Source organism: Sinocyclocheilus grahami, unplaced genomic scaffold (assembly GCF_001515645.1).
Source record: "Sinocyclocheilus grahami isolate Dianchi unplaced genomic scaffold, SAMN03320097.WGS_v1.1 scaffold55.1, whole genome shotgun sequence".
Classification (NCBI taxonomy): Eukaryota; Metazoa; Chordata; class Actinopteri; order Cypriniformes; family Cyprinidae; genus Sinocyclocheilus; species Sinocyclocheilus grahami.
Genome location: NW_015505234.1, coordinates 664,215 through 684,065, shown reverse-complemented (window position 1 = coordinate 684,065; position 19,851 = coordinate 664,215). Strand labels below are relative to the sequence as shown.

The following is a 19,851-nucleotide window of genomic DNA, read 5'->3' as shown; positions in this document are numbered from 1 at the left end:
ACAATAAATATAAGCAACACATCATTCAATGCTTTTTACTTTTGCATTTAATTCTAGATTTATGTTAAGTTGCTCTAGCAAGTGGCAAAACATTTAAACTACTTTCCTTTTGCATAGAAATCGTTATTACAAGCAATCCTGCGGTTCATAAAGAACTTTGTTTTCCTACCTCCACGAGTGCATTATTATTGCCTTATCTAAAAGTGCTCTTTTCCTTTAAAACTAGCCAACAAGCCATACGTGTTGACTGTGAAAGACAGTATACTTTAATTATATGCATTTATGGTGCAATTGCTACATTTTCGTTTTCATATGTACTGCAAACAATGTGCGGTCACTTTAATTCAGCGCGTGTATCACAGCAAAAATAGACTTGGTGCGGAAACGATCTCTGCACTGCTGCAGACGCACCGCTCCGGAACGCACTGAATGCTTTAATCCGTTAACAAGAGCGCGGAAAAAATGGCACTGCCTCGATTGTGCAAGTGACAATTCCTGTGTCAACTGTGCAGCGTGCAGCTCGCTTATAGACAGACGCGATGTGTGGTGATTTGAAGCCATTTGCGTATTTTAAGAAAGAGAGAGCGTGCGCGGTGAATCACTCATGCTGTTTGTGAAATTGCGAAGTTAATTAATTTAGAAATATGAAGGTGAGTACCTCACCTTCAGCATTATAATTATTTCACCCACGCTGGACCGAGACGGTGCCACTGCATGTCATGCCAAACCTCTCACGGCAGCGTCATCAGCTTGAGATCGGCCTTTTTAGAGACCGCCGACCAATCATCCCAACGTGATTATCGGCCGATAATGATCGGTAGCCGATCAATCGGAGCACCCCTAGTTTAACTCTGGAGCATGACACATAGGGATGGGCGGTATGATAGAATACACCTTGTTATGCTGGAAAAAATGTCAACTGGTTTAGATTTTGCTGTACTGTTTGTAACACAAAAAATACCCAGGCCAGGAACACCCATCCAAAAAGATTTCAAAGCAATAGCAAACCGTTTTAATATTAGTTTTACTGTTTATGGAGTTTTCTTGTTTTGTTTTTTTTAACCAAGTGTTACATAATGTGAAGCAGCTGTTGCACTGATGCCAGACTTGCTTTTCAGCATCACGTGCCATGAGTGCCACATCACACAGTGTTCAGGTAAACAAATGAACAAAAAAAAAGTGCCCAGAGACTCCTGCTAGTTCCACTTTGTTGCACTCGCCTAGCTGTTACTGAATGCAAAAATGTGTCTTATGTACTGTACGCCCAAAGCGGGATTAAGGTGTAGTGTGTGAATATAAATTGGGTCATAACAGCATTCTTTGGTAATCTAATGGGAGTGTCCAATCAAGTTAATGAATATTCATGAATCAGGCCTGCACTAGCACATACAACATGCTTCTTTTAGTCAATAAGTTTGCCTACTGGGCAAACACCCCAATGTTAATTAATATTCCCAAGCAATACCTTCACTTAAAAAGAAAATCTACTTTATTCCTGTGATGGCAAAGCTTTTTTTTCTTATTTTTTTTTTACTTTTTAATGGCAGTGTATCACAGTTTCCACAAAAATATTAAGCAGCAAAAACTGTAAAATACATTTAAGCAATTATTAATAAAAGTAAATGTATATGAAAATCAAACTTTTATTAATCATTTTGAATATGAAGGTGTCTAACGTTCTTTGTCATGGGAAAAAAAAAGCACAGACTCCTGTGAATATTAATTCCGGTGCTAAAAATTGATCAAACCTAAAGCATGTGACTTCCTACTTAAAATAACATCCTTATGTCCGTGCAGAAAGAGGACAGACTTACAGATGGTTATGTCTATGCACATATGGGCAGTATGAAACACTAGTATTTTAGAGTGCAATTCAGAGATAGGACTGGCAGGCTGAGCAGTTTATTGCAGTAAAGGGACTTGGCAGCACACAGGCAGAGCATTACTCTGTGATTCACGGGAGTTGGTCCCTTTCCCCCAGCAGAGAACTCTAATGCAGCCCAGACTGTAGAGCACTTTAATAACTGCAGCCCAATGCAGCACTGCCACAGAAGCGGATGTCCCCTTCAACACAAGGTCATCCACAGAGGAATTAAAGAGGAGAAAGGGACGATGTCTCGAGTCTTAAAGCATTAATATCCTGTTATATGAAACTGCATTTCGCCCTTGATCACGTACAACATACAGAGGGCTATAAATAAATACTTAAGTGTTTAATCATTAATAGCACAGTGCTGTGCATGCTCTTGCATACTCATTTAAACAGAGTGGTGCTGAAAGAATAATTTCCATATAAAGGACACATGAGGGGGGGGTATAGAATATGACTGCAGTGACTGACAAATTTGAAGGGAACAAACCTGATCTTGAGTTCTGTGCGTGTGCTCAGGTTGGTGGAGAGCTGCTGGATGAGAGACAGAAGGACGGCCTGATGCAGTGGACAGGGCTGCTGGCCAAACACTTGCTGGGAGTCAATGGTCTCGCACACGTACAGCACCAGATTCAAGTCTGCTGCGGATAAAGCCTGCAAGAAAAAGCACAGAGAACAGTCTGTGAAAAAACCAGGAGACGACATACTAAAACAATACAGTGATATTGTGGAAGACGATAGTAATAGGACACAAAATGTCACATCTCATGTCATATCACCTGTGGAAATAAGACAAACTGTTTGGTTTCAATTTTCAGGACTAATTACAGTGATTCCCTACAACCACTGAATTGACAGAAAATGCAAATTGATGTAATAAATTAACAAGTTATGAATACAAATCAAGAATATACTTTAATAACAGTTACTGCAGACTGACTGTCAGCACTTATGTTAAGACGTCTCCTTCCAAATGCTTAATTTGGCTATTAGTGATTTGCAATGCTTAAAAGGCACAATATGTAAGATTATTTTATTAAAATATCCAAGAACCACTAGAACAGTGTTATATATTTTGCTGACTTGTGTACTTATATCAGGGGTGCCCAAACTCAGTCCTGGAGGGCCTGTGTCCTGCAGAGTTTAGCTCCAACTTGCCTGCCAGGAAGTTTCTAGTATGCCTAGTAAGACCTTGATTAGCAGCTTCAGGTGTGTTTAATTAGGGTCGGAGCTAAACTCTGCAGGACACCGGCCCTTCAGGACCGGGTTTGGGCACCCCTGACTTAGATCATCCAAAATGTTTCGAAGATTGTTTAAATCCAGAGAAATAAGCAATTTTAACTAGTGTCATTAGCCGGGTTTCCATACAAAGTTGCGAATTTAACTTGTGCGCAAAATTGGAATATCGCACAAAACATTTGCGAACAAGCACCGATTCCATCCAATGAGTCAAAGAGAACAAAATCACCACTTCCTGATAAACTGGCACTATACATCACTAAGAAAAGCAGGAGAAGCTACTGAATATAATAATTTTCCTATATAATAAATTGCTTGCACCTCAGAACGAGCAGACGAAACACAATGAATGCGGTTATTGCTTTCGGAGGTGGATGCTGCTGTTTGGGAACGCAGTCGTTTAACAGTTCTGGGAGGCAATTATACAGAAATACTTTGATGACAGACTTTGCTCGGGCATTTCCGAATGACCATATAACAACATTTCAGATGCTGTGGAACAAGACCGGTCCGCTGGTTAGTCAGGATTTGCTGTCCCATAGCGCAAAGTCACATTACTTTGATGCGCTTGAAGGAATTTATTCGCAAAATGCATTTCCATTTTCCATTATTCGCATTAACCCTTTTTCACACAAGTCAAAAACCACCTCAAGCGAGCGTAAAAACTTTTTTGCGAATTAAGGCATTTTCATTCGAAATTCAGCGTTTCCGTCTCTCGATTCTGATGCGATACTTCAAAATGCACATAAAAGCCGGGTGATGGAAACCTAACTATTGTGTCGCCTGTCAATGACATCATACACCCTCGATTTCCGGTTTTGTTTTGTAGAAAACACCAAAGACGCTTTAATATGTTGTGCATTTTATTAGACGGGTGACGGCCGCACAGAGTAGCATTATAACATAACTTTCAAATGTATCTAGTATGACAAAACAGTGCTGCACATTCCCATAAATGCAGTCTGTTTCACAAAATGTAAACTGTTGTGTGGTTATACAATGTTAATATAATACATTTAAGTTAATATAATAAATTTATTTTGTGATTTTATAAGATTATGATGTTTTTCAATACAAATAGTTAATTTTAGCTCATATATTGATGTTTTTTGCATTTTAATTAGTTATATACATTTTAATGATTAAATAGTGTGGTTTAACACTTGTAAAAGTGTGTTAAAAGACCTATTGACAGAAGTTTATCTAATCAATACTCCCCTAATAACCATTTAAAGACCTAAAAACATTAGGCTGACTTGAGAAATATGAGAAATATGACATGTGTGTGTGTAGCCATCAGTAACCAACCAGCTGGAAGGCCTCATTGAGCTGGCCCTGCTGTAGTAACTGCAGTATGCTGGCCTGCTGGGCCTGGTAGTCCAGATGTGCAGAGGGTACAGGTGTTCCTGCGGCTGAGCGCATGGCCTGCATGATGCTGGAGGTGACAGCTGCCTGCTGCTCCTTCATGGCCAGACTCACCTCTCCCTTCACTATGCGCTGTACCTGCGTCAGGATTGAGTCCTGCAGACTGCAGATAGGACAGACACCTTTAGTCTACATACATTTTATTATAAGACAAGATACTTCCTGTAAAATTAACAAACTAATGGAGTGTATTTAATACAATTTTTCATCATTGAATACCGTTGTGGAATAAAAATAGGTAGTGGTCAACCAATATGGATTTTTTTCTATGGCCAACATAGAGCTGATATACATATCACATTATCTAAAAAGAGAAAATAACATGTAAAAAATATAAATTTAATTGCAGGATAATTACTAAATTTGAAAAAATTAAAAAAAGAAAAAATATTTTTTTTAAATTGATGAAAAAAATTCTGTAACCTAACTATAGTTTACAATATCCTACTAAAGCTACAAACATGACTAAAAAGGAAATAAAAACTGTAAGTGACACTTTTCTTGTCAATAAATTACATATTCAAAGATGTTTTAATTATATAAATACAAATTTGCTGAATGCGACAAAGTTACATTAGAAAGTGTTAGCCTTTCTATTATTAATAACAGAAAAGCAAACACATACTTTTTAGATAGATAGAAATTACTTTCTTTAACGGTTTTGCATAATAAATAATTAGATAGAAATGATATACACAAAGACAGTAACTTAAGATGTAGAATGGGAGCTCCTGTGTGTCTGTGTTCAGGGATTTTCAGCACCTTAAAAATAAATGTCCAGCTTCCGACACTTATTGGCCAAACAGTAAAATGTAGCAGATGGCAATCATTTAAAAAATGGGCAAATATCACTATAACTAGGGCTGTCACGGTTATGAAATTTGGCTGACGATTAATTGTCTAAAAAATAGTCACGGTTATTGCGATTAATTGTCTGTTTTAGGGCTTTGTCGATTATGACGATTATGCAGATTATCACAATTAATTGTCTATTTTTTTATGGCTTTCATTATATAATAGTGATTAATTTAAGGGTTCAGTAAATAATTATGATGTTATCGTTTAATCTTTTTTGAGTTATTATTTTGCAGTGTAAGATTACAGAGTATTCCAAATTCTAAGAATCGGCCAATATCGATCCAACACCAGCGCTATTTTTTTTTCTACACCACTACAGAATATCAATACTGTGTTTGTGGAACTAATGGTCACTCTTTTATAACCCTTTGTTAAACATAATCCACTAAATACTCACTTCCTCATTACAGAGAAAAACTACATTTGAACAAAAATATATACGTTATGAAATTAAACTAGTTGACTGTATAATTTAGCAGCAAAAACAATATCTTGAAAAAAAATCTTTGGTGCACATTATACAATTTAAACAGGTTTATTCTGTTAACTATTTGTATTCTTAAAAAATACATTCATGAAAATAAGATAGAAATCATGAGAAAAAGAAAGGCTTCTAATAATCTTTCTGTGTGCAAAAATTGGATAACGTGAAACGCTTCAAACAGAGCGGCACAAAGCTCTTATGCACATCTAGGGTGCAGAATGATGTGCTTGAAGCAACGTAAGTTACGGTACAAACAAAGAGAAGAGAAATGAGAGAGCAATGAACTCCAGCAAGATGTAATTTTATGCGAATCCCCAGACCTTTATCTACACATCAAGTATTATAATGGGAATATATCATCTTGGAGAGAGAGGTTTACCGTGCTGACTGTCATAACTTAACGTGACGTGCTGTTTGAATGCTAAGCGGAGAATGACTGACAGCTGCAGCAGAAGGAAGATCAATTTCTGTAAACTTAAATTGACCAATGTAAATACAATTCTGTCCCTCACATTAAGATATGGAATGGCTTCAGATGATATAGGCTATATACAGTGCATGAAAACCAAACTGGTGCTCTTCTGTTTCTTTTGGTGTATGACTCCCCCTTGAAAAGCACAATAATCAATCACAATATTTTTTTCAGAAAACCGCGGTTAGATCAAATAATCATAATTTAGACGGTTAATTATCGCGACAGGCCTAACTTTAACACTAAAATGGGTATTAATTACGGTTAAATCTCATGGTTATTTTTTGTTTGTAATTTATCGACGAAGATTCCATTGACGAAGAACATGTTAAAACACAAGGTATAGTGTTTAAAAACCTATATAAGCTTTTAAGAGTATAGGTTTAGACTAAATTTGAATTAATTGGAACTACAGCACTGCAATGTAAATCTCAGTGTAACAAACAATATTTAGCTCCATTTTGGTTTCAAAAGCCACAGGGATTTAATCCTGAATTTAATACTACATACTCTATATTGCAATTGTGTGGGAGGGAAACAAACCAGCTTTATTGACAGAAATTAAACCCAGGATTAGGCTGGCTGCCACACCTGCCAATCAATTCGCAAGGTACTCAATGCAGAGCTCCAAAAAATGCTTTATCTGCATGAACTCTTAAATCAATCGCTTCCTCTATTCATGCAATAAAGTTTTCCATAAGGGAAGACATACAAGAGGAAAGAGAATAAACTTTCCTTTCCTTATATTGATTTCTGACAAATATTGGATGAGGTTTGTGCTGCATCCGTGTGGCCTTACTTTCCCACGATCATGTGGAGCTGATGCTGAACGTCAGAGCACACGCTGGCCGTCACAGTGGTGGCCAGCTGGTCTTGAGAATTCTGGAGCGTGTCAATCATCTGTTGCAGCTGGCCAATCACAGGATCCTGTGCATCCTGGTCCCGCTGTTTCCTGTTCTTAATGTGTGTCTCCAGCTGTTGGATGTCTGCGGGAGAATGTGAAGTCATTAGATATTTAGTTACAGCAACACATTACAACACTGCTTAAAGCAAAAGAGTTTTATTAATTAGCTTGCATTACAGATGCAAGATGTGCAAACAGGCTTAAGAGCATTCAACAATCTGCTAGATTCATTCATATGCTCTACTTATATTTCCATTACCATAAACAAGCAAAACAAAAAGTCAGATGGGATAATTCTTACACTCGTGGGTTCCCTGTTTGAAGCTGTCATTGATTTGCTGAAACATGGACTGGCAGCCTCTCTCAAACACGGGCAGCACGATGCTCTGGAAGGTCTCTTTGTAGGCTGACTGGATGGGGCCCTGCATGGCCTCAGCAGCAGCACGACCGATAGCATCCGTAGTGTTCTGTGAACGGAAGAATAGGACAAAAAGTTAGAAGAGTTATGAGTTTTCCCCAGTTTGTGCCTGTTCCGTGTTCCACAATGAATTATTCAGTGCTACATTGGTGCATAGAAGTTGGTGCACTTCTTTTGAACTGCTCAGTTTGTAGTATGTCTTTCAGAGAAACATTCTTTCCAGACAGAAATGTTTTTAACTCAGTCTTTGTAAAAAATAATGTCATAAGTGTCAAGTTTGGATACAAAAAAAACAAACAAAACAACAATTTTAAAGTGTTGATTCTCAAACTTTAAGCCACTGACCTTGGATTTAACAACTTTGGTGACATTTTCCTTCAGTGTTACTTCCACTGCGGTTAACTTGGCAGCAATGGTGCAGCTCATCTGGCTGGTCACAGGTTCTAGACTCTTCGATATGGCTGCATAACAAAACAAAAGGTCACATAAAGCTCCACATAAAACTTAAATCAATAAAAGTCTTTGCTCCAACTATTTCACAGTCAGAAAACAAGAGCAGGATGTTCTTTGTAATATTGAATGCAACAAGAAAAAAGTAGTTGAGCTCTTGTGTTCAGAACATCAGCACTCACACTGTGGGACGGTCTTCTTCATTTCTTCACGCAAAATTTTGTCTAGCCGATTGCAGAGACTGTTGTTCAGTGTCTGGACAAGCTGCTGAACCAGCTGGTCCTGGAGCTGTTGGTTCCGGCTTTGTCCTTCAGCCAGAATTCGCTCCATTCTTCTTTCTGTGTCACCAGTTAGTTAAAGCTAACATAAAAAAATTGTACGGGCCAGACCAATCCAAAATGATTATTCATTAGTGTTAGGGCTGGGTGATAAAATGATAATTATCACGATATGATTTTCCTCGATAAAACAATAACAAGAGTTCGATATAATGTTTATGCGCTAAAAGCGGAACAAAACAACACTACTCATTTGAACCGCGCCACACGGACCATATATCCGCTCGGCTTAAATTACAAACAGCAGCGCAGTGCGAGCTTAGAGCAGATGCATTTACTGGTTGATAAGTCTCAGTCACGCGAGCACTAAACAGCACTGTGAGATCCAGTGTGAAGCACTTGAATTCAGCAAAAAACACAAAAGACTTGGCGATTTAAACTAGTTTAAAGCCTGATGAAACCGTGCTGACAAACAGAAGAAACACTGTGCGCAATAATACAGTCAGAAGGCTTTTCAATCTACAAATTGCCATCATTTACCATGGATTTACTGTAGTAACACACTGCACCATGGTATTGTGGCAGAAATGTGGGATATTCATATCGAATTTAATTATATTATTAATGTAGACATATATTAAATGAGCAATGAATATACTTACAGTATTTTTTGTGATTAAGCTAAGCTTTTGTTCATTTATACCTGTTTAAACTGTTTTTCATACAAATACCTAGAAACCATATACTTACATTTTACATTACAGTTACATTTACTATGGAAGACCAGTGGTTAATTTTAATAAAACTGGAACAATTAATAATTAAATTTCACCATATAAAAATTAGGCTGTTACAATTTTTACAGATGTTGCTGTTTTTGATAATTAACAAATTTACATCTGCATCCTAACTCAAGCTACTGTCAAATGTGCATATCTAAGAGACAAGAACATTTAATATTATTAATATTGCAGCCTGCACTGCAAACTACGCTGAAGAAACACATCAAAGTCAGGCAACACAAACCTGTTTCATGATTTGAAACAATATCACTCATTATAACATGTAGAAACTTAGAAATTATTTTTTCTATTAAGATATTTATTTTGTTAAAGAAAAATGACTAGAAAAGTGTAAAGAATTCAAAAACGTGACGTGTTTGTCATGTTCTAACCATAAACAGTACTTTTAAACCACAATTAATGGTCTGGTTACTACAGCTTTCACTTAGGAGCAAAAAAATCTGGCTTTAAACTTGAAAGAAACAAAGATTTGAAATTGATCGTGATAATTATCGATATTGACTTATACGAAAAATTTTATTATTACATTTTTTTGTCCATATCGCCCAGCCCTAATTAGTGCGTGTACATGCATATGAATGAACAATACCACGCATTAGCAAACAATTACATTCATATCAGCTTTCTTGCCTTTTCCTGTTTTAATGGGCTTACAGTTTTTCTAAGATTTTAAATAATTTTTAAGTTGAGTGTGGCCATGATTTCAAAATATTAAAGTGAAAGTGACGTGACATGTGGCCAAGTATGGTTACCCATACTTAAATAAGTTTTCAATATATACACACAATTGCTTTTAAAAGCAGTTACTTTTATTCAGCAAGGATGTATTACTGATCCAAAGTGACGGTTAAGATTTTTATATTGTCACAGATGCTGTTCTTCTGAATTTTATATTCAAAGAAACCTGAAAAACATTTATCACTGTTTCCAAAATGTGGATTATGCAGCACAATGGTTTTCAACATTGATAATAAGAAATGTCTTTTGAACACCAAATCGGAATATAAGAATGACTTGTGAAGGATCATGTGACACTGAAGACTGGAGTATTGGCTACTGAAAATTCAGCTTTGCCATCACAGAAATAAATTGGATTTTAAAAAACATTTAAAAAATAATAAGAAAATGATTTTAAACGGTAATAATCTCAAAATAATACTGTATTTTAATCACATAAATATAGCCTTGCTTAGAATAAGAGACTTCTTACTATCCCCAAACTTTTGAACAGAAGTGCAATTTGTTTTTTTTAAATATTTTTTTAACCTTTACATGTAAATAATGTAGCTAAAAATAGTAAAAGTGAAAAGTTATTAAAAAGTCAACCAATCAATAATAAAAACAATTGTTGTAAAATATGATTATGACAATTAGGCCCAGATGCTAACTATATATTCACAATTGTATTTTTTTTTTTTTTAATTGTAGACCGCAGTAACTGTTTTCCTTAAGAAAATTTACCATCCATAAATATATTTTATTGGACATGTCTCCTTTTATTCTGTTAACCATATTATAGTTTTGGTAGCTTTATTTGAAGAATACTGTATCTTACATACCACATGATAGAATCTGTATTAGAACTAAGAATCCCATCTTATGTTTTGTAACCATGGCAATTTAAGTTCAGAACTCATTTAGAACACTGAACTTCTATTGAAAAAAACCCGTGACCGTTTTCTTCAGCAGACGGCTCACATCAGTGATGTCAGCAAAGATCAGACTAACATTTGGACAAACCATGTAAAGTTGCAATCAGAGTTGGGGTACATGGACTCGGGACTCGGACTGCAATTGTGAATGAACTTGGACGGACTCGGACTTGGATATTTTGGACGCAGAAATTTTTCAGAGTACAGACGAATCCATGTCATGTGTAATATAAAACAAAATTAAAAAAAGTAACTACATAAAATTTATATAAAAAGACATTAATAAACGTCTCCCACTTAAACTTAATTGATTAAAAACTAGGACTCGACAAGGTGGACTCGGACCCAACAATGGTTGCAATTTCTAATTAAGTTAGCAGACACCTGTTGAGAGACTGATTTTACAATTGGCACAAATGTTAATTTGAACCCTGTTTTTAGGCCACACGCCACATAATACTCACATCAAACAGCTTAAATTGGAATTTGAGTATTTTAAAGCTTCCTCAATATGGTATAACATGGCAGGACAAGCCAATGCAAAGATGGACAGCATAAATTGAGCAAATTCTTATTAAAAACAAGTATTAGTAATTTGACCTGAGCTACAGAAGTGGCACAGACACCTGCATAAGTGATATGCCAGAATGAAAAATGTACCTCTGCTCTGCACTTGCATCTTGACTGTCATTCTGAGTCAGGTGATAAGTGCGCCTGTGGTAGGGAGAAGAAATGTGTCTGTCCTTTATTTCCTCCCTAGAGCTGGAAGGAAACAATCAAATGTGTTAGCCTTGTATCTTCAAATATTATCACTGTTTGCTCAATTTATCATATCTCTGCACACCACACAGATCATAGAACTCTCAGAACATAAATCAATACTAAAGGTTAATATTAACTAAACGTATCAACAAATCAAACACAAAATGCTCACCAAGGATGCATATATTTGTATATATTAATATTGTGAAATATTCAAAAAATTTGAAAGACCTGTTTTTACAAAAATATAAAGCAGCACAACTGTTTTCAATATTGATAACAATAAGAAATGTTTCTTGAGCACCAAAATCAGCCTATCAGAATGATTTCTGAAGGCCGATGTGCCACTGAAGACTTGCGTAATCGCTGCGGAAAATACAGCTTTACCACCACAAAAATAAATTACATTTTATAATATATTACAATAAAAAAGTTATTTTGAATTGCAATAATATTTCACAAGATCACAAATGCAACCTTGGTAAGCATAAGAGACTTCTTTCAAAAACACAAAATCACAATTATTCCAAACTTTTCATCAGTTGTGTATAAAAATTATATATTAAATTAATAGAAATGCAATTCACCAGTCTCCCAAACCATTGTCTCTGTGGCTGTTGCGAGTTTCTCGTGTGATATCAGGTGCTGCGGGCCAGGTGTGGTTCACGCTGCTGTCAGAACAGGATCCTCCAGCCGCTACTGCGTTCTCCTGTGACAGAGCCGTCTCCAGCAGGGAGGGTGTGTTATTGAGTCTCTGTTCTCCATCCACAGATGCTGCACCCAATTCGAGAGGCAGCAAACTGTGCTCAGCACTGCTCCGGGCTCTAGGAGACAGCAGGTGGAGGACTGATGCGGCTGATGCCATGCTGTCAGAATGCAGGACAGGGACTGAGTCAGCAGATGCACTGGCCAGCCCCCTCTGCAGGGTCTCTGAGGCGATCTCAGGGATGTCCTGGGACATTGCCGTAGAAGCAGAGGAGATGACATCTGGAGAGCGAACTCTGGTCGGAGAGGCCTGGGGGACAACCATGGGTTCTATGGCCTGGAGATCCAGGGAGAGAGGAAGGTTTGGAGGGGAAACCTGTGGAGGAGGAGATAGGAAATAAGGAAGGGGAAGTCTGTGTGAATAAGGAGAAGCTTCGCAGAGCAGAGAGGCCTCTCGCAGGAGGGATGGAGAGAGCATCAGTGGGGGAGAAAAACCCTAACCGGATGGGGATTTTAAATAGAGGAGTGATTGAGGGATGCATTATGAACAAAAGAATTGTTAAATGAGTAATTTGGTGAGTGCTGAAATCTGATCTGATTTCTTCAGATGGATAGTCAAGAGAATGAGAAATTCTGCAGACAGGTCCAAACTGGCCTTCAGGCTGGGTAGCACACTGCTGTTGAATAGATCTGGAGAAAACCTGAAACACAAATTAACAGTTAAATTCACCAGTTTAAAGGGATAGATCACCCAAAAATGAACATTTGATGTTTATCTGCTTACCCCCAAGGGCATCCAAGATGTAGGTGATTTTGTTTCCTCAGTAGAATACAAACGAAGATTTTTAACTCAAACTGTTGCAGTCTGTCAATCTCTCAAATGGACCATTGACACTCCTAATTGAGACTGTAGGTAGAGTGTCAATGGTCCATTTGAGAGATAGGTGGCAGTAATTCACTTATAACGCACACGCTCAGGACAGTTGGACATTGCGGTGAATCAGAGGTAAAAAACGATATAAATACTGTTCAGTTTCTTGCACAGACCGATCGTTTCGTGTCTTTACACATTAATGTTTCGTCACGAGCTGCAGGGTTTGATTTGGTTTTGTTTGTGTATGTTCTTTTGACTCTCAAAGCCGTGATTCCTATTCACTTCCATTATGACTGACAGACTGCAACGGTTTGAGAAAAAAACCTTCGTTTGTGTTCTACTGAACAAACAATGTCACCTACATCTTGGATGCCCTGGGGTAAGCAGATAAACATAAAATTTTCATTTTTGGGTGAACTATCCCTTTAAGCTATATTATCCATAGAGGAGAAAGTTTTATGCTCAGGCTTGAACACCACCAAATAATTTAACATAATATTAGAAATATCGAACAATTAAGAAAGGAAGAGACCTGATGGTTTGTAAGCACGTCCATGACACTGTGCACCACATCTTCAGTTCCTGGTTCTGATCAGCTCCAGTGATCAGGAAGCGCCAGAAAGGAACTCTTCAGAAGAAAATAAATGGTTAAGTTTAATGTATAGCAAGTGTCTAAGACACAATTTCAAGTAAAGACAACTGCAAAGACAGCTTAAAGCCCAGTGTCAGATTCCTTGATGACTTAATATGCTGACAAAAACTTTGAATTGGGATCACTGAAGACTGTACAAACTTCATACTTACTCTGGGTCTTGCTTCTTGTGGTTGTCACAAAAGAGCAGGCAGGAAAGAGGACGTCCATTATGTGGCTGCCATTCATGCAGGCATCTGCAAAAGGAGCAAGGTTACTTACATTTTTCACAAGGTTATCGATTTAATTATAGGACAGCTTTAGAAGTATAATAAATAATGAAAAAAAAATCTAACCATTACTGTAATATTGTTCATTATTAACAGTATAATTGATAATATATTAAAGACATTAAATACCACAACAACACATTTATGTGGTAATTACAGTCAAATGTTTATAATATACATTTAATAACATTAATGTACACAGAGTATTTAAATTAATATATTAGCACAATTTTTCCTTGACAACTAAAAGCAATAAATGTATAAATAACTGAGAAATACTTGAAAGCTACATGCCACTGTTTGATGTGTTAATATTTATACACTACCGTTTGGTTGGTTCGTTGGTAAGATTTTGTGTTTTTGAAAGCAGTCTCTTATGCTCATCATAGCTGCATTTACTTAATGAAAACAGTAATAAAAACAGTAACAGTGAAATATTACTATAAATAAATGTAAAGATTTATTTCAATGAGTAATTGATTCCTGTGATGGCAAGCATAATTTTTTTTAGCAGCCATTACTCCAGACTTCAGTGTCACCTGATCCTTCAGAAATCATTTCAATATGTTAACTTGGTTCTCAAAAACATTTCTGATCTATTATTATCAGAATTTATTCTGATTCTATTATCAACGTTGAAAATGTTGTTCTTAATATTTTTGTGGGAAAAAAATATACATTTTTCTGGATTCTTTTACAAATGGAAAGTTCAAAAGAACAATATTCAGTTGAAATAGAATTTTTCAGCAACATTACAAATGGCTTTATTGTCACTTTAGATCAATTTAATGCATCCTTGCTGAAAAAAATTATTCATTTTTTTCTTTTAAAAATAAAACCTTACTGATCTCAAATTTTGAACAGTTGAGTATGTTCAATTTCATAATGTCTCAGACATGTACCTGGGCTGATCCTGTCCTTCAATGTAGATTTGCCAAAACTTTACATATCCATCATGACTGGCTGTGGCCAAGACAGTGCCATCAGGGGACAGCGCTCCCTCACTAATGCGCTGCAGAAATAGAAATAACTCACTTATGTGCTATTGTAATTACATTAAATCGAATTTCTTAATTAGTTAATACAACACTTGCATTGCACTTGCAAGACACAGCATTAAGCTAAGACAGCAGCACTTACTGCTGTGTGTCCTCTAATGGTGATGAAACCCTCTTTCAGGTCAGTGGCATCCACAGGCCATGAACTGTTATTGGATCGGAGGATGTCGAGATCCCAAACCTCAGCCTACAAGTACAAGAAAAAAATAATCCAGTTAGGAGAGTAATAGTGTTAAAAACACTTTAAATCTAATAATATGAGGACATATTGGAAAGAAAGTGATAAAACTGTCAAATTCCAGAGAAAACGCACTCTGTCTTCATGAAGGAGTGCCAGTGTCTGACACGCATCCTCTGGGTTCTCATCATTGTCCTCCGGGATGAAGGGACACCAGATGAGTCTGCGGTTGGAATTTAGTGGAGTGTCCTCAGGCCTTCGGATGTGAACTAACACTTCATCTCTAAGAAACATTAATGCTAAGGAGAAATATCACAGTTCACCTTCTCATTAGCATTGTACTACAATACATGTAGATCCAGACTTTTTATATATAGAAATAATATATATATACACACACATTACAATTGGGCCTTTTTGGATAAAAAATTTAAAACTTAATTAGTGGTCTAATTAACCTGCTGCTCCTGATTATTTAGTAATGAAATGTGAAAAATCTTTATCATTATTCGTGTTCATTCTACAGCGGATACTGTATTTTGCTGCTGTGGCTAGTGAGTTGCCAAATGAACATGTTTCCAGCCTCATCCACGCAGCCCAACAGGGTGGAGTCCAAGTGGGCGAAAGCAAGGTCTGTGACTGCACCTGTGAAGCCCTTCAGCAGCGAACGCTCCGTTGATCCCAGCCGCAGCACTCGGATCATAGAATGATTGTTTGCACCTGTGAGCGAAAAACAATTACAAACTATTCAGCTGAATCCAATCAACATTTTATTCAAAGGACTGTGCTAAATGAGCCATGGACAGCACGCAAACTGACCTCTGATGGCATAAGCCAAGTATGAGTTAGACACGGCTATTAAATTGCCATAGTAGTATTTGTGCTCCCAGTCATATTTGGCCACTGGCTGAATTTTAACCTGTAAGAAAAGTCATGAGGAAAAGATTTAGAGAATAAAATGCATTTTTTTTTTTCTCCAGAGTTTCCACTCATTTTGACCTATTAAAGGGGTCCTATTATGCTCTTTTACAAAGTCTTGATTTTGTTTTGGAGGTGTACTAGAACAGGCTCTCATACTAGGTTGTTCGAAAAACATTATTTTTCACATATTTTACATTACAACACCTCTCTCCCCAGTCTGGCATGAACGGCTCGAATAGTTCCTGTAAATGATGCAAATGAAAGCCCGCCTTCTGAAATACGAAATGTGCTGTGATTGGTTAGCTGGGCCAGTGTGTGTTGTGATTGGCAGCACTCGACGTCTGGTCAGGAAATGTCATGCCCCGTACCATAGCCGCCTGCAGCTTCAGTGTAAATATTGCTCAAAATCAAATCAATTTAAGCGCAATTTAAACCCAGATGATTGTAATCACTACGTTTTTCTGCCTTGGGAAAGCTAGCATGTCTCCGACATAGTGATAACACTCGTTGCCTTTTCTAGCGCAGCTAGACCAGGTCTCGTCCCATTTGTCGATATTTGTGATATCACAAATCCCGGAAAATATGCGTTGTAGTCCAAACGATTCGTTCGTTGTAGTTTTTGAAAGCGATTTCTATTATATAAAATATCTCCTTTTGAATTGGACTTTCAGCTTTGTAACATAAAAATCTTTTTTATGCTCAAACAGGAACATTACAGACTAACTAAAGTTGAAAAAGGCTCGAATAGTTCCTGTAAATGATGCAAATGAAAGCCCGCCTTCTGAAATACGAAATGTGCTGTGATTGGTTAGCTGGGCCAGTGTGTGTTGTGATTGGCAGCACTCGACGTCTGGTCAGGAAATGTCATGCCCCGTACCATAGCCGCCTGCAGCTTCAGTGCAAATATTGCTCAAAATCAAATCAATTTAAGCGCAATTTAAACCCAGATGATTGTAATCACTACGTTTTTCTGCCTTGGGAAAGCTAGCATGTCTCCGACATAGTGATAACACTCGTTGCCTTTTCTAGCGCAGCTAGACCAGGTCTCGTCCCATTTGTCGATATTTGTGATATCACAAATCCCGGAAAATATGCGTTGTAGTCCAAACGATTCGTTCGTTGTAGTTTTTGAAAGCGATTTCTATTATATAAAATATCTCCTTTTGAATTGGACTTTCAGCTTTGTAACATAAAAATCTTTTTTATGCTCAAACAGGAACATTACAGACTAACTAAAGTTGAAAAAGCATAATATTAAAGGGGTGCTATCTATGACTTTCCCAAAAGTTTGTTTTTAAAAATCATTATATAGAGATTTCAAGCCAAGCAAATATTTCATATCTGAGCACAAGTTAAAGATTTACGGACTAGAATTTTCCATGGTTTTCATGATTTTATTCATTTCAAATTACTTTTCCAGACCTGGAAATACAAAATGAAAATTCCCAGATTTTTCTAGGTTTTCCATGACAGTGAAAGCCTGAACTGTTAATAATAAACACTTTTGCACAAGTTCATTAATTTACACACCTTGTTGCTGCCACGAGCCTTACTGTCAATACTAGAGTCACGACTGGACACAATTTCCACATTGTTTGCTCTGATGGGGACACAGGTGGACCCATCGTCTCCTGAAAGACAGCTGGTACAAAAAAAAAACAGACATATGGATTTATCGACAATAAAGAGCTCAAATTTGATTTATACCTATATATAAACCTGCTCACTCAACATACATAGGATGCATTAAACCAATTAAAAGTGACAGCAAAGACATTCATAATGTTCCAAAACATTTCTATTGCAAGATTTCTATGCAGTTCTTTTCAACTTTCTATTCATCACTGCTTCCACAAAAAAAAAACTATTAAACCGCACAACTGTTTTCAACATTCATAATAAGAAGAAATGTTTCTTGTGCACCAAATCAGCATTTCAGAATGATTTCTGAAGGATCATGTGACTGGAGTAATGACTGCTGAAAATTCAGCTTTGTCAACACAGAAATAAATTAAATGTTAAAATATATTAAAACTGTAATACTTTTTCACAATATTAAGTTTTTTTACGGTATCTTCAATCAAATAAACACAGGCTTGGTGACCCGAAGATATTTATTTAAAAATCTTGCAGATCCCAAACCTTTGAAGGGTAGTATAAATATTATAAAGCAAAACATTTTAAGTCCAGTATATAAAAATTACAGTTCATAAAAAGATAATGACAATATTATAACACTAATGGTTTGCTAAAGAATGCATTTAACATTGTATACAGTGTTAATGACAGCAAAACATACATAGTCTGCGTGTCCTGTCCATTAAGTTTGTCTGAGTTGTGAGTAACGTTAGTTGGCTCCACCATTGCCGCAAGTCGTCCTGCTCCCATAAGATCCGCTCCCAGAACACCATTCAACTCTCCATTGAAAGATGGTTTTCTCTGGCTCTCTACCAAAGAGGGATCTGTGGAATTATATGACTGATAAATCAAGACGTAAAATTGCAATAGTGCACTCTCACTTTTGTGACTTTCAATGATGTGCATCACCATCTATGGCTGACTAACATTTCCCCTCCCATTAGTATATATTGATTATGTATTTTTTCCCACAAATATATATATATATATATATATAAATAATGTGTGTAACATTGTATATGCATTGTTCTAACATAAGGAAAAACCTTGTAACGATGAACAAAAAGTTGAATAGGTTTTGAAACCGTCCTTTTGAATTGACATGTCTTCGCCTAGAAGCCTATAATGTCACGGTTATCAAGTCGCTGCATAGTGAAGAATATGCAATGCATTAAACTTTTGAATAACATTTATGTTCATGTCGCAATTAATACACAACTCTTTCTGTCGGAGCAAAGCTGCTGCTGCACCAGCAGGAGTTTAGCCCTTACATGCTACATTATCACTGCTTTTATTCAATCAAATTAACACACAAAACATGATGTTTGTCACTTATACAATGTAGTTAGCGCTGTGCCGCGGTTTTGAGCGACTACAGACAGGTGGCTCGTGCCGAAATCAGGCGCTGCGCAGCATCATCGCGCCGCGGCCTAGCTGCTCCCTTCCCCAGCAACTTACCGGCCGAATTACAGGGACGATCCAGTTTTAAGATGTCCCGAAGGTGCTGGGTCGCGCCCTCTATGTCCATGTTGGAACTGGAAGCCATAAAGTAGGGAAGGGGGAATTAAACCACTGGAAACTCTCAAATTCTCAAGTTTAATTTTGTGTCCGAGCTCGCCTCTCATAAAAGCTTGCAACCGTCCGTCAACTTCCGTTGAGCGTTCCCTGCATTTCATTCCCCCGCCTCTGCTGGCACGATTTTTTCGGTTCCGGAGTGAATCAACTAATTTGACAGGCACTCTTGAATAAAACTTTTGTTAAGAGAATCTTATTTTAGAGATCACTAATTCATACCTTTATATTTTTTCTATATATGAATTCATACCTTTATATTTTACTGGCGTGTTATTATATTAAACATATGATTACTTATTATTAGTGGTTGTCAGAAAATCACTTAAGAAAAATATATTTCAATTATTTCCTCCATCTATAGAAATA

The 19,851-nt window shown here is 36.9% G+C and overlaps 1 protein-coding gene across 1 annotated transcript in view; it reads right to left on the bottom strand.

Moving 5' to 3' along the window:
* Positions 1-19,562, bottom strand: part of LOC107583848 (enhancer of mRNA-decapping protein 4-like) — a 23,858-nt gene extending 4,296 nt beyond the window's left edge. Inside the window, exons 1-20 of the mRNA XM_016270203.1 lie at positions 19,369-19,562; positions 18,572-18,734; positions 17,803-17,914; positions 16,171-16,270; positions 15,885-16,071; positions 15,487-15,634; positions 15,256-15,360; positions 15,018-15,127; positions 13,999-14,082; positions 13,727-13,822; positions 12,904-13,021; positions 12,203-12,816; positions 11,514-11,615; positions 10,869-10,924; positions 8,303-8,458; positions 8,016-8,131; positions 7,554-7,719; positions 7,148-7,334; positions 4,418-4,637; positions 2,361-2,524 (exon numbers count right to left, since the gene is read on the bottom strand). Of these exons, the coding sequence (XP_016125689.1) occupies positions 2,361-2,524; positions 4,418-4,637; positions 7,148-7,334; positions 7,554-7,719; positions 8,016-8,131; positions 8,303-8,458; positions 10,869-10,924; positions 11,514-11,615; positions 12,203-12,816; positions 12,904-13,021; positions 13,727-13,822; positions 13,999-14,082; positions 15,018-15,127; positions 15,256-15,360; positions 15,487-15,634; positions 15,885-16,071; positions 16,171-16,270; positions 17,803-17,914; positions 18,572-18,734; positions 19,369-19,456 (3,092 nt within the window). The 5' untranslated portion in view covers positions 19,457-19,562. The remainder of the gene's footprint in view (positions 1-2,360; positions 2,525-4,417; positions 4,638-7,147; positions 7,335-7,553; positions 7,720-8,015; positions 8,132-8,302; positions 8,459-10,868; positions 10,925-11,513; positions 11,616-12,202; positions 12,817-12,903; positions 13,022-13,726; positions 13,823-13,998; positions 14,083-15,017; positions 15,128-15,255; positions 15,361-15,486; positions 15,635-15,884; positions 16,072-16,170; positions 16,271-17,802; positions 17,915-18,571; positions 18,735-19,368) is intronic.
* Between the last annotated feature and the right edge of the window lie 289 nt (positions 19,563-19,851).